The sequence below is a fragment of the Psammomys obesus genome, unplaced genomic scaffold, assembly GCF_907164565.1.
Source record: "Psammomys obesus unplaced genomic scaffold, mPsaObe1.curated_primary_1811, whole genome shotgun sequence".
NCBI lineage: Eukaryota > Metazoa > Chordata > Mammalia > Rodentia > Muridae > Psammomys > Psammomys obesus.
Window position 1 is genome coordinate 21,078,338 of NW_026585797.1, and position 22,736 is coordinate 21,101,073.

Below are 22,736 nucleotides of genomic sequence, written 5' to 3' on the forward strand. Positions count from 1 at the left end.
TTCGTCAGCAGGTCCCTTTTACGCCACATTGTTGCTAAAATACACAATCAACTGAAACATCAACATAAGCTTAATTGATAATTGATAATTGATTGATAATTGATTTAGGGCCATCACCATAGTCCTATGAGCCAAGCAAAGTAATTAGTTGTTTTTTTTTTTTTTTTCTTTTATACAGAAAGGCACACATCCTTTTATGGTGGTGACCAGGATCTGGATGCTGACAGTTGTCTGTCTCCACTACTTGACCTACTAAACAATTTACTTTTGGAAAGAAACACTTTTAATTATACAGTTGGCTTGGTATGGCTTTGGCACTGGTTGCACTCTCAGTTTCGGTATCCCAGAAATTTGCTCCCTAGAGAAACTCGGCACGAAGAAGTGCTAGGAAAGCTGTGGAAAATGAAGCAGGAAGAGGCATTAGTAGTGGGTGAATGGGTTAACCTGTCTCACTGTCAGTGCTTCAACGTGGCCCTGCTTGAGGACTCAAGCACCTGTGTGATCTTCTCTCCACTTTGAGGCACAGATACTATAAATGCATCATCACTTCACTGCTAAGACTTCCATTTTGGGCTTATTCCTCAATTCCTGGCCTCTGTTGCTCAGTGGTTTTGTACATCCCAGAAGATGTTCTCACAAGCCTGACATGTTATAGGTAGACAGTGACAAGGCCCCTTACTTATTTCTTGTACTCAAAGTTGTAATAACACAGAAACTTTCCCCATGGAGCATCTTCCGCAGTAGAGACCATACTCAGCAAACACACGTGGCCATGAGCCACAAAGCTGGGGACCACTGCAAGAGAATATTCTCATAGGTCCCAGGGCTCCACTGTGCCTGTTAGTTGAGTTTATACACCCACACAGGATGATTCTGTGGAACGTTCTTTCCAAAAAGCCACACGAAAGCAAATAAATGAATTGTAATTATCTTACCTTTATAGTAGTTAGACCACTTATCCACCTATGAACAGGGTGGTCACCAAGTTATTTGTTTATTATTATTATTTTGTGTGTACCTGTGGTATACACATGTACATGCATGTGCCTGTGTGGGCAAGTGTGAAGGTCAGAGGGTGTTAGGACATCTTCCCTCGATTACTTCTTTTTTTGCTGTGAAGAAAAGTGACTGAAGTAAAGTATAAATATAAATGTACAACGTAATCTTCACTGTGCTAAAACAGATACGTTGCAGGGTTTAAACATTTTCCCCTACATCCTACATATTTTCTACGCTGATATTGCTATTCCGATAAGTAGAAATAAAATAAATGCACATGTTCTTATGCAGTGCCTGCAATATCTTTGAGATCTTTGTTCTCTCTCTCTTTCACACACACACACACACACACACACACACAATTTATTATTCTGTCAATACATCCTACCACAGCTTCCCCTCCCACCCCAAGATCTTTGTTCTCTTATCTAAGCCATTGCTAATACTATTGAATGAAACCTAGCCAATGGCTGAGTTGATGGAGAAAGCATCAAAGCATTTCCCCTGAATTCAATGTAATATGCTTCATCTTGTCAGGAGCCATTCTGTTAAAGGAGCTCATTAAGCATGTGGGCCTTCCGGAAGGGATCCGGTATTTTGCAAGGTCTGTACTATGATACACCCAGAATCGCTTCCAGTCTCTGACACTCATTCTTTGTGCGCTGCTGCATCTCTCTATAATCTGGTGTGGTGTGAACAGTCACTTTCTGGGTATTTACACACTCTGATTGGAAGAACTTCGCATGAGATCTTAATGAAGGTGCACTGCTGTTCAGATGAATTAATTCCTGATTATGGAATTCCTGATTCGATTCAAACGATTTTAGAAGTTAAATTATTTTAGAACTTCTAAAACAACTTTAGAAATTTTATGGCTGCAATAAATACCTTAGTGGATATCCAGATACCTCACTAGATGACAGGTTTGAGACAGACTCTTTTCTTCAAGATAAGCCTTCATTATGAATCCTGCTATACCCCATAAATATAATCAAACTGATTTGAACTTCCCATGAACCCAAATTATGATGGGATTACCAAGCAAAGTCTAATTAAGTACAAATCATGATGTCATTATATATAAACTATTCTGTTTTAACTCCTTATACTTTGTTATCTTATGGCCTTATATACTTTCATTTTAAATTTACTTTGCTTCTTAGAATGAAAGACAGATAACTCTAAACTTAGAGATAGCTGGAAAAATGTGTAGCCAGGTCAGTCTTAATTGAAAAGACATATATTCTTGTGACTTTTAGACCTTGTTAACCTTTAGGCATCGTCAACCTTTGTCACTCTGAACTCACTATGAATTTATATATTGGATACATAGATAAGAAATTTTTACTTTTAAAACATGTAACCTGTTGTATTTTAGAATTCATCTGTTTTTGTGATTAATTGCCTTTTTGACTATAAGGTAATTCCTTTTCTCGGAGCTTTCTATCAGAGGTATAAAGGCTATACAATAAACAAAAACAACAACAACAAAAAACTACTCATACACACCGTTGGCAGAAGCCTGGTGGTGAAAGCCCATTGAATGAAAGCCAGCTGTAATTCGCTTAATTCATGAGTTGTAAATATGTATATAGATATGTGTTTACATGTAAATATGTCTGTTTGTCTGGTTTTGTACATAGGTTACATGAGTGTATGTCAATTGTCTGTCTATATGTAAGGAGCTCCTTTTGTATTGTCCATTGAATGTGTGCATGAATATGTATAGGTCTATATGTCTGATTGTCTATGTGTATGTATGGAACTGATGCTACGGAACTGGCAGCCTAAACTTGCTGCAGTTTCTGCAGAGGGGATGCTGGCAGAAATCAACATCATCGCCATATGTAGGCTTGTGGGAATTTACTGAAGTTAAACTTCTTAACTTCATCCACCCTTTCACTTGAGTGTGTGTGCATGAATGGTCTTTGCTTATTTTCCTCTTTTCTTACCAATTTGCAAACAAGTTAGCAGATTCAGGATCTAACTATCAGCCTAAGATAAGCAGGAAAAAGTTTACTTTAGCCTGTGGAGGCCTCCCCAGCGGCCAAAGAGCCCCCTTTTAAAGCCCCTTGCAGCTTTGGCTAGAAGCCACTTTTTACAGTCCTGGCTGCAGGAAAGAAGGTGACCAGTTAAAGTTTTTTTCCTTAGTAGCAGTGTAGCCAGTCCCTGACCTAGAGAAGGAATCCTGGGCTCCCTCCCCCACTTCCTTTTCTTTCAATCATCTTTCCTGATTGGTTGTTGATTGATTGCCTGAGCCATCAGCTCGGTAAACCAAGAGATAAAACAAATGAAGACCTCCGCATTGCATCATATCCCATACCCTAACCTGGACCCTGGAACCTTGCCAAAGCAGAGAGAGACTGGCAATTGAACACCAGACTTTAACATCAACTGTTTTCAACAGTTGGTTAATTTGAGTAAAATTCCTGTGTGATGGCGTGCCGCCTGGATTGCTTTCCCTTTACCACAAGATGTGAGTAAGACTTCTTCAACTAGGATAGAAGACCACTCATCACAATGTTTATTCAACAAATATTTACTAGGGACCCTCTTGTCCTGGGTACATCAGCCGGTCACCTCTTGAGCACGGCCTGGCGGTAGGACAAAGCCCCTTTGTTTTAGCTGTTCTGCGGCGGCCCACAGCCTGCCATGTATATGCTGTCACGCTTCAAGTTGTGGTGCAAACCAAAGTTGTGGTACAGAACCTTTTTAAATATGGTACAAATGTTTCGAGTGAAAGATTTCCAGAATAAGACCTTGAACGTAGCTCAGTCAGAAAAGTGCTTACCTTGAAAACGTGAGAACCTGAATCCCTTGCCTCCCCGCTCCCCCTCCCAAAAAAAAGGTTGGCTTGGTATACTCGTTGCCCCAGGCTGGACATGCACAGATCACTGGAGCCCTGAGCCAGTCAGCCCAGCTTTATTAGAGAAATTCCAGGCCAGAGAAGGAAAGAACGTCTTTATAAGTCTAAAGTTGACATCTGACAGAGAAAGAGAGACACAGAGAGAGACTATCAAGTTCCAATACAATACCTTCTTCTGATGGGCTCAAAGCAATCATGTTAGGGTACAGGATCCCTTACAAAATTCTATGGAAATAAATCTGCATTTTTTTTCTTCAGTGATTTGTTCTATACAAGAAAGCCAGATTAGTGCACATTGCCATGTATTGTAAACATCTGATAGTACTTACAGATATACATGATTATCTTATGAACTGTGATTGGACAAAAGAGGATTCCCCAGCTGTGAAATTAGCCCACATTCTAGAGTTTGCAGTTAGACACTTAATAACCATAAAGTTGTCACCGGCTGAGCTCTGCTCTGAGCTTCCTCTTTCTAGCTCCTCTCTGTGCAGTCCATTAGCTGATCATTTGTTGATGGCTTCTTCGGTACCAGCCCTAGCTGTAATGACTGAGAATCCAATTGCTGGATAACAAACAGTACTTGCCCTGCAAGCACTCAGCTTAATGGGGAAATCACGGATCTATAACCGATTTTATTTCTACTTGATGAATGCCATCATAGAAGTGTAACATGACGTTATGGTGCTCCTAATCCCTACTGTGTCACCTTCAATTTCTCCTAATACTTTATGACTTAATTTTTTAAGAGGTGTCAGCACACAGGTATAAATCTCATTCCAATAACGTAAAAGTGCAAGTCATAAATCTTTTATCATTGCCTAGTGATTTAGTACAAAGTACGGAGTCTATTTGAGCCAAGTAGTGAGGAAAACAAGGAGCTTCACTTCCTGGGATTTTCCTCTTCTTACTCCCTGTTGCCAAATCATGCATTCCATGATATGAACTTGGTGTAGAGATAGCAGTCAAGGAACAATCTGGCTTTAGTTATTGTGCATGTAGTTTTCAGTCATGATACCCATTGTCCCTATTGAAACCTCACTAGATGTGGACTATTTTTAGGCTCAAGAAGCTTTTTTCAAATTTATTTATAAGTTTTTTCATAAAATATCACTTTCCCCTCCCCCAACTCTTGCCAGGTACTCTCCTCCTCCCCATCCACCCAACTCCATGACCTTTTCTCTCTCTCTCTTTAAAAAACAAACACCCAAGAAACTCACATATTTAAAAAAAAAAACATAAAATAAAAAATCAAAATATGCAAGCAAAAGATCAATAAGGCAAAAAATGTCCAAACACAATATGAAACAAAAAGTCAATTAAATGCCATCGAGTTCACCTTGTGCTGGGCATGGGGCCTATCATAAAGTGTGGTGCAGCCTCAAGACTAGAAATTTCCCCCTTTGAAGTACTACAAAAAGGCCAAGGTGCTCCTCCTGCAGAGAGCCTCCCGGGCAGGATGTTCTCTAAGACAAAAAAAAGCACCTAAAAAATCCCTTAGTGCTCTGGTTTTTGCTTACAATGAAACCAGGAACATCCATAGGCTTTTCTAATTTTTATGCTACAGCTGTGCTCCACAGTAGCAATGAACTTAGAGCCCATCCTGGAGAGAGGGGACAGGAGGAGGAGTGCAGCTACAATCACCCAAATACACAAAACAGTACCTTCATGTAGCACGATTGCTCACGGTGCCTACCTAAAGGCCTCAGGAGCCCATCCTTGTGTTGACTGAATACAGCTAGTAAAGTACTTCCACAGCAAAGTTTTTGAATGCCTATACTCTCTCTGGCCTGCTTAACACCAGCAGTTCTGAACACTTACTTGTACCAGCATCATCTGGAGAGCTTTTTCCAATACTAATGCCTGTGACCCATGTAGCTGGTATGGAAGATGGGTACCTGTTTCTTCTTTGTGGTTCTCTGGAGATAGAAATACAGCTAGGGTTATGACACCAACTATCATTTGCTTACCCCTTCATGGGTTCCTAAGTTCTATTTGCCAGCCTAGCTCTGGGCTTTTCAAAAAAATTTTCATTACAGTACATATAGAAAATAAATTAGAGTATAGTTGTCTAAATGGTAGTTTGCCAGGAATCTGGGAGCGGCAGCAACAAAAGAATGTAGTCCTCAAAATGGCGCCCAGATTGGAGTTGCCCGGGGTGGTCTTCCTGACCTCAAATTCTCCTTGAAAACTCCTTCTCTTTCTCAACCAATCCCCCTGAGGAATTTCTGCAGGCAGGTTGTTTCTACACAGTGAGCCCTTGTGGGTAGGAACAGCATTGGAGGCAAAGGGTGATAATAAAAGAGGTGAGAGGGAGTCCTCATACTTGTATCTAGTTAACTGGGTTCAGGCACTTCTGGGATCAAATAGGTGTCTGGCCAAATGCATATGACAGGAATAGAATCTCCTTCAGAGCACAGTCATGCAGTAATTCTGCACGACGTGCTTCTGCTTGGAATGTTAACAAAGTTGTCTGGCTCAGTTTTTACTGTCAGCTTGACAAAACCTATGGTCACCTCAGAAGAGGGAAGCTCAGTTGGAAAATTGCCTCCATCTGAAATAGATTATCTTAATTGATGTTTGATGTGGGAGGGCCAAGCCCACTTCGAGTGGTACAATCCCTAGGCAGCTGAGCCTGGGGTATATCAGAGAGTTACTGAGCACTATCCAGTGAACAAGTGGGGGAAAAGCATTCTTCTGTGGTTTCGGTTTCAGGTTCCTGTTTGAGTGTCTGTCCTAACTACTCTCCATTCCAAACTGTGATCTGGAAGTAAAAACTGAGCACACCCCCTTTTCTCTTAAGCAGCCTTTTGTCAGGGCGTCTTATCAGAGTAACAGAAAGGAAATGGAACGATATCCTCTGCCTGCCTTCTGTGCGTTGAAGCGCTTAGCACACAAACACAAAGATGAGTGGCACAGTTGTGATCCCGTCAGAGCGTCTGGCTTTTATTGCTCTGAAAAGGTATTATAGGGCAATTTCATTGTACACACTCATTTTATTTGCTTTACCAATCCAGTAAAAGTTTATCTTGGGCTCAGTGCATTAAAAATTCACTGCACAATCATAAGTTCAGTGCCCTATAACCACATAAAAGTCAGGCCTAGTGGTAAATTCCTAAAGTCCCAGCAATGGAAGGTGCGGCAGTGGAGACAGGTAGACTTCCATATTAGCCAGTGAGTCCAGAGGAGACAGTAAGCTTTCAGTGACAGATCCCATCTCATAAATACATTTAGAAGTACATTAAAAAAAAAAAATAAGGTGAAAAGTGACCTTATTGTCAACCTGTAGCCTCCACACACTCGTGCGAAATTGAATGCATGATACATGAGCACAACTGTACAGTCTTACACGTACCATGCATACACACTCAAACATTCTAAAAATGTGTTTGTATTTCACTTCACACTCCTGAAACCTTCTTCATCTAGGAATCGAGAGGTTTTACCAGAGCATTCTCATGGCTTCTCTTCTGCTGATGCAATAAGAAGTCAAGCGTGCCAGTGAGTAGTCTCAGTTCCATTGAATCAGATTAGGAAGACAGTTGTGCTGGCTCAGTGCATTCAAAGGTCTGGCAGGAGGATTGCCGTAAATCCAAGGCCAGCCCATTCTGCAGAGTGAAGTCAAGGACAGCCTGGGCTAACGAGGGTGTCCCTGTTTCAAACACTGAAACTAAAAACACACAAAATCAGATTACTAAAGCAGAGGCTTGAATTGATAAATGTTTAGCCTATCGAAAGCAGCATTATACCCAAAAGCGGGGGCCCAACTCAATCGTGTCTTGCCTATGTAACAGATAAAATGTGGTAGATCCTTGTTATAAGTCTATTAGATAGTCCTTGAAAGAAAGGAGATTCTGTTATACTAGGGCTAGGAGCATAGTTCAGTTGGCAGAGCGTTTCTCTTGCAAGTATGAAGCCTTAGAGCTACTTCTCAGCACCACATCAGCCAGGCATGGTGTTATTCATCTATAATCACAGCACCGGGAAAGTGGAGGCAGGAGGTTCAGAACATTGAGGCTATATGGTGAGTTTGGGATCAGTCTGGGCTATATAAGATAACGTGATCATTTTAATAAGAATCGCCCTCATAGGCTCATTTGTTTGAATGCTTACTTTCCAGGGAGTAGCACTATTTGAAAGGATTAAAAGAATTAAGAGGTGTGGCCTTGACAGACAGTTAATCTCTGCCTATGGATCAGGATGGAGCTCTCAGTTACTGCTCCAGTGCCTGCCTGCCTACCTGCCTGCTTGCCAACGTGCTCCCTGCCATGGTGATATTGGACTAAGCATCTAAAATTGTAAGCCAGCCCCAGTTAAATGGCTTTTTTAAATACAAGTTTTAAATAAGACTTGTCTTGGTCATAGTGTCTCTTCACAGCAATAGAACAATGACTAAGGCAGAAACTATTTCAAAGAAAGAAAGAAGCTAGACATACAATGATAGGTGGGTGATTTTCTAATTGGATCAAATCTGGAATAGTCAATTTCAATCATGAATTCAGTATAGTTTTGTTTACTCACACAAGACCTGCATAAAACTGGTCCTATCACTGTTTCATCATGTAAGGAGGAGGGATTAATAAGACCCTATCCTTATTATTATTATTATTAGTGGGTGCTGGGGAAAAGGGAATAACTGCTTTAGGCAGTGTAATCACTGATCAGTTGCCTATGATCCAATAAATGCACCCCTCCTCCTACAAGCAATCATCATTAAATTAAGTGGGTAAAAAAAGAAAGAAATTGGGAAGAGTCTTGTTGAAAGAAGGGTTTCAAAATGATATGAAAGACAGTAAAGGGGGTTGAAAATGCCCAAAATAAGTACACACATGAATAAAATTGCCAAAAAATATTTCAACTAAAATTAAAATTTCACAGGCAAAAAAAAAAAAAACAAAAAACAAAACAACAACAACAAAAACATAATACTTTTCACCAAAGGTTGGGAATTAGGAGCTATTGACAATGAACAGAGTTTGTAATGGCAAAGTTTTAAAAATGGACAGTGACACTTGCAAGGTGGTTTGAATGCATGTCAAAGGGTTAAAAAAGTAATTTCACGTTTTATGTATTTTACCACAAAGAAAAACAGCATTATAATCAGGATCCTATGTACACTTTACATAACCTAGGTTTATTGGCTCACCCCAATCCAACTGACCAGAATGTTAAAAAAAAAAACAAAACATTTGGGAGTCAATATTTTCATTAAGAGCCTCCAACTGACTCATATGAGATGAGCTAGAGATATATTTTTCAAAATGAAATTCTTAATTCGGTAGGAGAGCAGTGTGGATCAAGAGTGACCCTCAAACCTCAGTATCACCTTCCCTCTCCCCTGCAAGAGTAAGTCTCTGCAAAACCCCACAAAGGAAATGCAGCAAAAGGAACTGAATCCTGGCCTAGAGAAACTCCTGCTTCTCCGAGACTCTAAGTAAGTGGCTCTCTAATGTTCCTAATGCTGCAACCCTTTAACACAGTTCCTCATGTTGTGGAGACCACCAACCATAAAATTAGTTTCGTTGCTACTTTTTAACTATAATTGCAACTCTTATGAATCATAATGTAAATCTCTGTGTTTTTCCATGATCTTCAGAGACCCCTGTGAAAGGGTCATTCAACCCCAAGGGGGTCGTGACCCATAGGGTGAGAACCACTGCTCTAAATGACCCTGTAGCAATGGCTGGAACTAGGCTCCCAGGAGAAAACAATATGATGTGGCACCTACCACAGGACAAGAGTAGAAGAGCACGGGGTGACATCATACTTTTACTTCATTCTTCGCAAGATTAGATCATGTTGTTTTAGATGCCATTGAACTATACTTCACGGCTGTTTCTCCAGGTTATGCGGTTCTAAAGTACTTCTGATGTGCATAACATTCCATTCATTGGCTAATTCACACGCTGTTCTAACAGCTGCCGTGGCGCACAGCCTTGTGCTCAGTTTTGTTTATGTAATGTTATAAAACACTACCTGGGCGTCACAGTATGGAAATATTTTGAAAGTTTTGGGGGAGTATTGGCAGTATTTAAGACTGGTTAGATTAGAATTCAAAGCCACTTTTTTTTTTTTTTCACAAGCTATAGAATTTTACATGAATTGGCTCTGAAAGTTTCAGGATATTCACTCATAACACAGAAATAACGTGACTGAAAAGCTCTACCAATCTCCACTCCCCTAACAACTCAGGACTCACTCTGGACCTGAACCCTTTGATGATAACCTTTTGTTTATTTTCAAACAAACTTTTGCATATTTTCAAACAGAATAAATAAGAATGAAAGTTAATTATTACAAAAGTTATTTATTACAAAAAGCATAAAATATTTTACATTTAAAATTTAGTTCATAAATTGCATATTCTTCTTTGTAACTATTGGCATATTTGTTTTCGCTGTTGGTTTCACAGACTCATGTATGTATATGTACATTATTGTATGTATTTCAATATATATACACATATTTTAGTGAAATATATCCATCTTTTGTTTTTGTAATCATATCTCTCAAAGCATATCATCTTTTCAAATATTGAGAAGTTCCATTTTAATTAATTTTACATTTAAATATTCAATTTATCTAAGGAGTTTAGCCTATAAGTGATATGAGCATTGTCTTAACAAAAGTTGTTGATTAATGCCATCTCTGACACTGATTTTAAACAGTTATCTTAGTTCTCCCAATCACGGATACCCTTTTAATGTCCCTACCCTGCTTCCTGTACCTGAATGCTGCAACCTTTTATTCCTTTACATGACTCATGTCCTTATTATAATCATAGAATACATTTATCGTCTAGCAGTTGAAGTCCAGCAAATCACTTCAGCCTCTTCTGTTTCTTAAATGAACACTAGAACCCAAGAAAGTAAAACATAACAATTTCATTTGTAATTTATATTTGAATTCTGAAAGAACTGACACCTACAAACAGCAATTTAAAGTTAGCCTCTTTGGCCAGAGCCAGGAAGATTTCCTCCATGATCCTCAGCCCTGAGCTTTGACTAGAAAGTGACCAGAGGCAGGAATGAAACCAGTTTGATTAAAAGACCAAGAAAGCCAGGTAGGTGGTTGTGACTGAAAAGTTATGAAAGACCAGAGACTGTACTCATGGCTGCTCTCATTCATTGTTTTAGTTAAACCTCCCAGACTGTGTCCTGGTAACTATAAGAATACAAAACTGAAGGGCAAACCTGGGGTCAATCCCTGAGACCTAGGTAAATGTGGAAGGAGAGAACCGCTTGGCAAAGCTATTCAATGACCTCCACTCTACACTGTGACACGTGCTTACACCCTCTCACACTCACATGTTCACGTACAGTAATGAATAAATAAAATTACACAACTACTCCTGTGCCCACTCTTTCTCCTCTTCCTCCACTTCACTGGAGTGGTCAGTTATAAGATCAGTTATAAGATCTGAGAAATCTGCTGAAAAAAAAAAAAAAAAAGATCGAAGATTGAGCAGTTTGCAAAATCAAGACAATCATACTTTCTAATCATACAGTCTATGCATCATAAACTTTTTTGTGTGGCAGCTGGATATTTAAGCCAGTATCTTGTGCAGACTGTACAGTGAACTTCTGTTGAGCTACGTGCTCAACCGCCTCCGACCATAGACTCTTACGTGTACAAAATCAGCCAGTTCATATGCCTCGTGGGCAGCCTCGTTGAGTGTATGTGTTTTGCTTGCTGTCTGATAGCTCTGTAGTTGTCGTCACAAGAAGTGATGGGGAAAATGAAATATTATTCCCTTAAGAGTTCTAGTCTTAAAAAAAAAAAATCCACTCTTTCAAAACTGTTAGAAAATTGGTTCTCATACAAGTTCCGGGTGAAAACTAAGCTCTTCTATCTCATGCAGTATTTACTTCAAGAAAGAATCCTTCCTTGCAGTTTTCTGACTTTGCTGCCTAAATAATCTTTTGAAGGCATGGGACACTCGCTCAAATCACAACATCCCCAAGTTTAAGCCTATCTACAAACTCAGCTCAGAACCCCAAGCAGCGCCGTGGCTCCCATTCCAGAAGCACCAGTCCATTTACAGAGCCGCCACCTTTCCCGGCTCCTCCGCTGCTTAAGCTGCGTCTGTGATCACATTCCAGGTCAAGCTTTTTTATTTTTCCCAGGCACTGAGGGCCAATCCAGCAGCCTGGCGTTTTCCAACATTGTTAGCCACCGTGACTGGCTGTGTCTTGCTCGGTTTATCTGGTAACATGTATCTTGTTTTTCTGGAAAGGCAGCAGATGTCTGTGTATCCCCCTCTCCCAGATCTGGGCTATCTGCAGCAAACATCTTTATAAGTAAAGTAAACAAGCTATTCTACTCGATTATTTCAGTTTGTGGTTCATCCTGTCTAGTGAGTCTAGTGATGGCTGGGATGAACATTGTTCCAGGTAGGTCAGATGGTGATCTGCACGGAGCACCATGATGCTATCACTTCAGATGCTACCAAGCCTGCTACTCAACACAATGGCCTAGACATTGGACCGTACAACAGCTGTAGCCTGGTCTACTTCTGTCCCACGGTGGCTTGTTGTGTCCATAATGTTAGAAGCTCTTTGTTCAGTGGGATGAGGTCCACAAGAGCACACACTGTCAGCAAAGCTTCTGGGAATCTTCTTGTCTCAGCTTTTAGACTGCAGGAAAATGAAAACAGAAATGGAGGGAGTGGGGAGGGACAAAACATTTTAATATTTTATTAAAATATATAAAAAAAAACTGCCCCTTTGAGGTTAACACTTTCGTGTTATATTAGAAATTCTAAATCATGCTCACAGCAGTCTACCGTATTATCTTCCTTGGAGTTTAACAAATTTATTAAATAAAATTCCCTCCTGTGTAGGGTGCTTTACCTCAAGTCTTACCTCTTTGCAGCCTTAATTAGATGGACCCACCCGTTTAATATTTAATACAAATTCATTTCATAGAAGCAAACTTAATCCAATTAGAGTTGTTGACTGGTGTGCTCACACATGATACTAATTTTTTTTCTTTATTTTCTTTCTATTGTGTAGAATATTTACAGCTCTCACTTGCCCTGCCTTTTGACATATTTTCAAGGTTACAGAAAGCAACATGAAGCTACTTGATACATTTTTTTCCCTCATTGGATGTAGTCTTTTTTCCTTCATAATGATGTTGAATTGGCTAGTCAACAATAATATTTTATTTAATATTCAGAAGAAGCACAGTGAAAACTACTAGTTTTTATTTTCCTGAGTTTGTCTGAGTTCATTATCAAATCATTGTTGTGCTTTTACCAGAAGCAAATTGGAGAAAGCCTTTCCTAACTAAAAAAATAAAACAACAACAAAACAAAAAACTGCTTCAAAGTACTGTTTTCCTTTCCACTTCGTTTCTCCTATCAATGGCTGACTATAGGGCACTCCTCCTACTCTGTATACTGTCTAATCTTGGTGTTTAGAGATTTGTTCTCTCTCTCTCTCTCTCTTACATTTCAATTTTTTTTCTAACTCTTACTCTTCACAAGGAAGCCAGAAGTGTGACAGAAAGGTGTGATTTTTAATTTACACCACAGGTCTTGCAAATAATGACTTTTCACACCCTGCAATTTCTGCTTAGCCTGGGGGAGGAGTTCTGTGGCTACTGTTTGTTGAGGCAAATTAAATCCACTGTTGAAATTCAAAAGGTGTTCTTCTGCGCTTAACCCTTGTTTTCACTTTTTCCAGTTGGTGTTTGTGGAAATTTAGGGGTAGGTGGCCCATTACTTTGAAGTTTCTTGTTTTCTAGGAAATTGCTTTTGAAGGCTGTTATTGTCGGGCTGTCTTGAATGACGGGTATATCTTTTTTCTTCTTTGATGTTGGTAACTATAACTTAAAAAATACAAAAACAAAGAATGCAAAAGTGTTTATATAAATATATATATTCCTATAATTCCAATTCCACCAAGGGGACCTTTTCCCTTTGTCTTTACAAAATAGCTGATATCATAAAGCAAAATGATAGATCCTATGAAATAAAAGTCAATGTTGAAAATAATATTGAGAGCTTAAAATGTTTTAAAATTGCTTTTGCTTTTGTTTTTTGTTCTTACCAATTCCTTAGAATTCTCTTTGGTAGAATCATCAAGACAGGAAAAAGGCTTCCTCAAGGGAAATGGAAAATTATGCAAGCTGGCAGACTACATTAGTGGTCTGCAAAGTTCATGAGTAGTTAAGAATGTACCTTGCAAAGTCTGCATTGGCTTCTTTCACATAGACAACACTAATATCTTTAATCATTTCCTAACTTTGAATCTGCCCAACTAAATATGTATGTGCACATACGTATACACACACATATTGCTTTACCAGCATGTAGCATGAAATTGGAGGGCACACTGGAATATGTCCGAGTAACGTGGGAAGGATGGAAGAAAGATACGTGAGGTCAGTGATACCTGAGAAAGTTGGCTCAACCTTTGCCTGCTAACCCAGAGCTGTGAAGATGGTGGGAAGGCCCCTCTCCTAGCTTGGAGCAGCAAGGGGTTAAGCCATCCTGGCTCACTCATATCTCTCAGTCAGATTGTTATCTGATCCTTCCTCCCTTTCGCCCCTGCCCACCCCTCTGTAAATGTCAACCACTTCCTGATGATTTCACACCTTTCTGTTCTTTGTGAACAAACCTGGGTGTTAATGGTACAGGATTGGGTGCCATTGTATGCTCTGGCTGTCTGTTAGTTAAGCTGAGTGATGCCTGTGGAAATCAAGTAGGAGAAGGTGAATAAGCAATAGGCTAAAATTCACCTTTAAAGCAACTATTTGTTTTATTAGCAACTTTTAGGTTTGTACTGTAAAAACATTAATTTTTTTAAAGCTAAGTATTGAAAGAAGTGTAGCAGAGTAGAAAGCTGACTGCTTTTAAAAACCAACAATCAAAGACCAACAATCAGGAAGGAAGAAAGGAAGGAAGGAAGGCTATCCCCACGTTTCAGTCTACAGGTGTATTGACAAGAATCTGACAATGGAAACGTGGTCAGTTGATCAGGTCTGCAAGTGGTTGATGGAGAAAAACTTAGGTGAGCTAGTCCCCAGGTTTCAAGGTGAGTTGCTTGTACTTTTAGTGGATTTTATTTGAGCCTAAGGCTGTGCAGGTGTCCTCTTTTGCAAACGCTGCTTTGTTGCTGGTGTCTGCCTGCTGTGGAAGAGATGTTCCGATGGAGAACTCCATCGCTTTCCCACAAAGTGGGGGCAGCTTTCCTTTTACCTAGCATCCTCTGAAGAGAATGTTATTTCCAGACAACTGCAAACTCTTGGGAGTTATGTTTGATACAGACTTCGTGTGTTTGTTTTGTCTTACATAACCACATGTGTTTTACACAGTGTGGGATGTACTGGTTTTAAACATCAAGGAGGAGATATTATAAAAATAGCTTCCCCAAAAGACCTTCTGTTTCTTTTGGCTGTTAAAATTGGCCTGGGGAAGGGTATTGCGTGCAAACAAAAATATTTTTATTAGGATTTGGTGTTCTGGTAATTTTTTAGCAGCAGGCATTAATTTGGAATTATGCAGTATCAGAACCTCGACAGCTAATGCTGTAACTGCCGTCAGAAGCTTAGATGACGCCTTTAACACTAGGACTGGTTTTATCTCCCTCCCGTGCCCATGTTTTCCTGGAAAGTGATAGGAAAGCTATTATCTTTCTCCCAGAGGAAGAAGTCAGTGGTGCGGCCCTCCTGGCACTTAATGACCGGATGGTACAACAACTTGTAAAGAAAATCGGACATCAGGCTGTTCTGATGGACTTCATTAAAAAATACAGGCAGAGCAATCAAGGGCTGAAACCCGCCGGAGGCTCCAGAGAGATGTCCCTGCTGACCCTGGCACAGGCAGCCCCCGAGTGAGTATGCGGGTGAACGGGCTTGGTTTTCGCTCTTTTTTTTTTTTTTTTTTTTTCCGCATGGCCGTTGCCTTGTGGTAAAGAATCAAGGCTCTTTCAAAACTGTGGCCAATTTTCAGCTAGATGGTGTGCACAGGATTTCTACTATTTGTCTAACTCTCAGGAAGAACTGTGTCAGGTCTTGCTGTTTTCCTTTCCACCGTGGTTGTTAAAGCGGTCCTGCAGGCTGGAAGTTCCTACATGACCTGGTATGAGGCCAACAGAAGTGCGAGGACCTGTGGCTTTTCCTTTGCCCTCTAACAAGCTACTTGATCATTTGTGTGTGTGTTTTCTTCGGTCTTTCTATGGTAACTAATTTATAATCTCTCCTCAAAGCCTTCACAATAGAATTTGCTCACACCTTTGCCACATTTGAGTTTCATAGTTCTTTAAAAATTAACCATAAGACAAGGAGCACCGTGACAGAAACCATGTAGAAAATTCACAGTGTCAGACAGAAGCTCGAAGGCTGGAGGGTGGCTTTGTTTGTTGGTTTGTTTTTATCTCTGACTTTGCAGTCTAAAGGGATGATAACAAGATATTTCAATTAAAACGTTCAGTTTTACACATATATGCCTCAATCAGGAAGTCTGATTTAATGTTTCTGTATTTGAGGCTTGGCAAGACATTTAAGGTTAAATATTTACTATTGACGAATTACTGTTCACTAAAAAAAAAAAAAGCAATATTTGATGGTATTGTTTTATTTTTGTCTTCCTTAGAATTAGGCCTGCCAGTAATTATAAATATTTCTCTTTTTCCTGATAAACAAAAAGTTAAGAGACTTGGCTTAGTTAATTTGATTTCTAAAGTATTTGGATTATTTGGGACAGGTAGCCATGACGGGCTAGTCTTAAATTGGGCTAGAGTTGAGCACTGCTAAATTGTAATTCCATTACTTGAGGGGTTGAGGCAGAAGGATTGCTGTGAGTTTGAGGCTGATTTTGGCTATAGAACTCCATCTTGTATTTAAAAATAATAATTATAATAATAATTATAAATGAGGCCAGATTGAAATTCCTCCAAGTGATTTCTTTGAAGGATTTCTACCATAGATGGTTGCAACATGGTCTTGAGTCTGTGACTTTTTGTGAAGTTCCCACTGTAACCTTCTAATCCTCTCTGGCAAAGGGGAGGGGTGAGCTTCAAAGAGAGAGAGGGAAAGGTCATTTCCTGGCCTTTTGGGTGGCTAGAACTTTTGAGCAGGAAGTCCCTTCCCCTGTTGACTGGAATCTTAATCTTGCCTTGGGCACAGCTCAGAAGAAAACTGGCAGCCTGCAATCCATTTATCTGCTCTGTCACACACTGGAACTCTTTGGGCTGCCAAGAGCTCAGAGGCAGGGGTGGGGGTGGGGCCTCATTCTTGCTTTTACCACTGACTGCGATTGATTTAGTTCCATGTTGGAAGTCATATTTCTTTATCTGCACACCAAGAAAGTAATTGCACTCTTAACTGATTGAATTCACGCTACGAAACACCAAAATCTTGGGACAAATTTGCCCTTCTTTTATCAGAGCAACAAATACTCTGTTAATTATGAAACTTTTGTTGTTGGTGGTGGTGGTGGTTTGCGTGTGTGTGTATATATGTATACATATATGTATATATGTATATATATATATATATATATTTTTTTTTTTTTTTTTTTGAGAAAGGGTTTCTCTGTGTAGCCCTAGCTGTTCTGGAACTCATTCTGTAGACAAGGCTGACCTCTAACTCAGAAATCTGCCTGCCTCTGTCTCCGAGTACAGGTGTGTGCTATATGAAGCTTTCTTAACCAGGTTATGATGGCTAGTTTCAAACATAGCCATGACTGGGCATATGGAAGGCCAGAGGTTTATGAATGTTGAACTTTTTGCTCTGTTCAGCAAGATCCCAACTTACTTTAAGGATTTGTGTAGTCTTGTATTTAGGAGAAAATATTCTTGTGTGAAATCATAACTTGCTTGTTGGTTATATTTGCATTTTCTCACTGGAAGAATATATGTTAGTTGAGGATGATAGTACATACCATTGTACATACCATTGTATTATGAGGATGAATACATACCGTTGAATCAAACCTTTATAGAAACTGCTGTATAGAGACTTGAAATTTGATGTAATAATACAGTTATGCAATTAAACATGTGATTTCAGGTTCCTATTGTATTTGCTACTTATCTAACCTTGGCCAGTTACTTGGCTTTTTACTATTTTTACTTTAAGCCTTTTCAACTGTAAGATGAAATATAGAATAAATTATTCTATATTTGGCCCATTCTTAAGACTTTATAAATAGAGTTATGTATGAGAGAGTAACTCAAATAAAAGTCCATTTAGTGGTTATCTGGTATATTGTTTTGCAAAAAAACAAAGAAACAAACAAACACAAATATCTGAACAGGATACATCCAATTCAGAACTACACAAATAATAGGAATGCATGGTTTGCAGTTGTTTTTTATTGTTTTCAGTGGATCTGGTAGAAAAAAAAATCACTGAGTGGGAAATTGGAGAGAATAGATACAGATTCTGACAGGATTATTGTGCAGCCTGTGGCCACGAGCAAGCTGCATCCATTCTGGGCTTTTGGGTTTCCTCACTTAAAAGTGATAGAGTACAGATGAAAAGATTTTCTGGTGATAAAAACCTTCCCTTGTAAATAGTAGGGAGGAGAGATCTGACAGAGTAAAGCACTTGTTTTTACTGCAAGAATACTAACTGGATAAAGCAGACTTGACCTCATAAAGGAAAGTTTCATCTCAACACTGTTTAAAAATATGCCAGATTGGGAACTGAGGAAATGGCTCAGTTGTTAGGGCTTGCTATGCAAGCATGAAGACACAAGTTCCCTACCCAGGCAGCTGAAGTGGCATCAACTGCAAGTCCTGCGCTGGAGAAACAGAGAAAGCCAGATACCTGGAGCCCTCTGTCCAGCCAGCCCAGAGTAATCAGCAAGCCCCAATCCATAATAATCTTAATAGCACACACACACACACACACACACACACACACACACACACACACACACTGCCAGACTGATGAAGTCAGCAAGGTGAGCTGACACGTTCTTAGCCATGAGTCTCATGTAAACTTGGATAAGGATGAAGATGAGCTGAGCCTTCCCTCTTAACATCATGAGATCAGTGGTTATTGCTTCTATTTAACCTCTCCTGACCATTGCATGGCTCTTTCACTTTGCTACAGGCATGAACAAAACTACAGCCCAACCAGCTCTGGGGACCATCCAGCTGAAAACCTTGATAATAGACTCATTGACCAAAGAGTATTGAAGCAGAGGTGAGATGCCGGCTTTACAATACTTTAAAGTTAAATTAGGTTTGTCTTTATTTTTTAATGAGATTTCATGTGTTTAAATACATTGCAATTTAATACATTTTCATTGTCCTAGAAGGTAAGCTTTTTATCAAGTAATGGAGAAACTTGGTATAATATCTAGGTTGAATTGACAAAGAAGTTCTGATGGTGTCATACATTTCTTTCAAGTGTGTTTTCTTAGGTGTGGAAAAGTATATTCATTTACCATAATCTATACACGTAATTGTAAATCTTGAATTGAGCACAATCTTTTTTGTTTTGTTTTGTTTTGTTTTGTTTTGCCTTCCATTTTGTAGGATGCTTCACGTTGACTATTCCAGAGGGAGGCACTGTTCTCCTGAGCAGTTCCTCAAATTTCCTACCCTGGGTCTGACACTGTGATATTTCAGTGTCTGGGTACCATTGCCCCAAAGTTGGGGAGGGGGCTATGGACCTAGAGAACCACATGTAGAAATCCAGTGCCCAGACCAAACTGAAGAGGGGGTGGTAGAGGAGAAGCACCTTTGCATCTGCCTCTAGCCTTTCACAGTCATTCAGCCCAGGGGTCCATGCATCTGCTACGCATGATTAAGAGTCACCGCAGAGGGAAACATCTCGGGTGTGGAGGAAATATTCAGAACCAGGGCTACGATGCTTTCTTCTCAGCAATTGGCTCTGGGAGACAACTTAAGACCAACTCTGGTCCCATAGATTAGGGTAGGATAAGATCTCTTTACCTCATGCTCTATCCGAGACAGTGACAACACCATCCAGCCACGAAAACTAAAATAACGAAAGGAATCTTCTATCTTTTTCTCTGTCCCTTTGCTATTCTATTCATTTGATAGTTATATATCAAGGGCTTCCTGTATGTCTTTCATGTCAGGCTCTGCGGTCCCCTCACCTTCATGCTTGCCTAAAATCTGCCCATGCTTTCAAACAGCGGTTCTCAACTTTCCTAATACTTCAACCCTTTAACGCATTTCCTCATGCTGTGGTGACTCTCAACCATAAAATTACTTTTGTTGCTACTTCATAACTTAATTTTGCTACTGTTATGAATCACAAGATAAATATCTGGGTTTTCTGATGGTCTTAAGTGACCCCTGTGAAAAGGTCATTTGACTCTCCAAAAGGTTCATGACCCACAGATTGAAAACCATTGATTTAAGACTATTTAGCATCTTCTGGACCATCTAGGTTGAGTCTTTGTATAAACAGTACATTCTTTATAATTCTTGTTCTACTTACAAAAGTAAGTAGAAAACTTTATTAAAATCTACGTTTATTAAAATCTACATTCCCTCCTTGGACTATAAACACCACTGAGTTCATTTTTAAATTCCATTTTATTTGGGTTTCCTTAAAGCCTCTTCCTTCTAACCCCCCAACCCTAGGTAGGAGAGTGAAGGTTAGTGGGGAGAGAGAAAGCAGACCCTATTACTTCTCCTGGATGCTTAGGATGGATGGGTTTTTAAGGGCTATACCAATCCCCGTCAACAGTGAAGCAGTGTTCTCCAACCAACTGCCACATCATCGCTGGTCTCTCCAAACTGCCACATGCCACCTCTCTCTGTGGGCTCTCCTACTTATATCTCTCAGAGTACTAGACAATGCCTAGACCCCTCTCAGTGCTGCAAATACCGTGCCCCTCAGGAGACAATTATGAGCTGTGACGAACTAAAGCCCAAACTGAAATCCCACACTTGGGATTAAAACAAAAACATATTTACCTAACACAACTGAGTTTTAAAAGGAACCAAAACTTTCATTATACACCACAGAGACAAATAACCACATCTTTTTATTTCATAAACAGAATTTTATTTTATCTCGAGGTCTGGCCCCCTTAAAATCCAATCAGACATTCAAAACTGAGGTGATGAATGTGAACCAAAGAGAGAGAGAGAATATACTTTTGGGAGACAGAATATATGTTTGAATAGCAACAATTTGTATTTAGAGCTTTTGAAGCAATCAATACCAAATATACTGATCTTTAAAAACAACTTAGCAGCTCACTTCCCAATCGATTATAACAGGCAATAAATCCGAAGGTGTTTGCTCACTAGACATTCATGAAGCCAGCTGCTTTCAAGAGCTGGGAATGGGAGATGGAGCGAGTGCTGGTTTTGGGGCCCCAAATTATTCCTGTAACTATGTGGAATGAAAACACCACATGACACTGGTGAGGACTTAGCGGGGACGTATCTACGCACCTAGTACCGTCACTGTACCACACGGCAGCACTTCGGTTCTTGGGGCTGTTTGCCCCTGTGCTCCCTGAAAGGAGTTTACGTTTTTTTTTATGGAGACCGCTTGCAGATAAAAGCAGCTCTCTTGAGTCTTCAAACTTACCTGACTTTGACTCTGGAAATGTCTTTGGCTGTAGTTAAAGTAAGATGTGTGTCCCGGGGAATTGGAACACGGTGGCACTCTGGGACAGCAGACTTCCTGTGGGTAATAGGTGGCTGATTGATTCTGTGCTTGTTAGAAGGTTTGGCCAGTCCCTGATCCCGAATCTGAGATGCTGTGCTTGTTACTGGTAGCCTAAATACCTTTCCGAATGCAAGGACCTTTCGGTGACATCTTTATCATGTGCTGGCAATGTGTTGGGAATGCTTCTGTTGTGCAATTCTTTCTTTCCTGTTTTCAATCTACCCACTTAAAAACTGTTTCCCTTTTAGTGCCCAGTAAGGCAGAGGATCAGATTAAACCAATGTCTCCTACGAATCACTTTAAAGATGCTTCACTTGAACTTTAACGTACATATGCACATGCTGTGCTTCTGCCTTGGGCATAATTGCAAGTTAGTCATGGTTTCATGCATATTAAAGAATTATGTTAATGACTTTTTCTGTGGTCTGGCTACTGCTGTGAGGTGGAGTAGAGTGAGTCTCTGCCAAGCCAATATCAATGGATCCTTGACATTTCTGATACATCCGTTGCAATCATTTTCACGTGTGTATTTCAGAGACAGCTACACAGCTATGTGCGCATTCTACCTTAGATTATAATATAGGGAAGGGTCAGTAAAGCGCACCGGCCTGGTGAGAGTTGTTTAGTACAGGTTCTGAGCAGATGTGCTGTGAGTGTTCTAGGCAATGCCGGTGAATGCAAGCAGTGCCTCACACATGCTGAGCCAGAACTACCAAAGCACTACTACTGTCTCAGCCTTGTCATTAGCATCCTCCGTTTCTATATGCTTCTGTTCTCTGCTCTTGTCAGCCAAGAGCCATGGCAGGCGAGCACCAGAGACCAGTCAGGCCTTTGTGGTTTCAACCAATGTTCTCTATTTACAGGAACAAGCATTTTATGCACTTTCTATGGCCCCTTCTTAGTTGAGTCCAATCTATGTGACCAGGTTAGAAAATCAAAGAGGCTTGCAGGAGAACCTTGTGATCGCGTGGGAGGTCTTGAGACCCTCTGCCATACCTGGTGGTTCATACATGGCTCTACAAGGCAGATGAGCTATGTGTGTGCGTGTGTGTGTGTGTGTGTGTGTGTGTGTGTGTGTGTTTGTGTGTGCGTGCCTGCCTCTGCCCTCCAGAGTGCAGGGATTAAAGGCATGCACCACCACATCTGGTGGTATTCATACATTTTTAACTCATTTAAATCACCTGGCAATCACAGGGTCTAAGGACATCCAAAAGATTCTGGTCTCAACTCCCCGGGTGGAAGAAAAAGGCCT

General features: G+C 40.1%; 1 protein-coding gene across 1 annotated transcript in view; it reads left to right on the forward strand.

The window, feature by feature from the left end:
• The first annotated feature begins 14,813 nt into the window (after positions 1–14,813).
• The window catches only part of Samd3 (sterile alpha motif domain containing 3), a 43,456-nt gene continuing 35,533 nt past the window's right edge, over positions 14,814–22,736 (forward strand). The window contains exons 1-3 of the mRNA XM_055599356.1: positions 14,814–14,907; positions 15,516–15,705; positions 18,935–19,027. Of these exons, the coding sequence (XP_055455331.1) occupies positions 14,829–14,907; positions 15,516–15,705; positions 18,935–19,027 (362 nt within the window). The 5' untranslated portion in view covers positions 14,814–14,828. The remainder of the gene's footprint in view (positions 14,908–15,515; positions 15,706–18,934; positions 19,028–22,736) is intronic.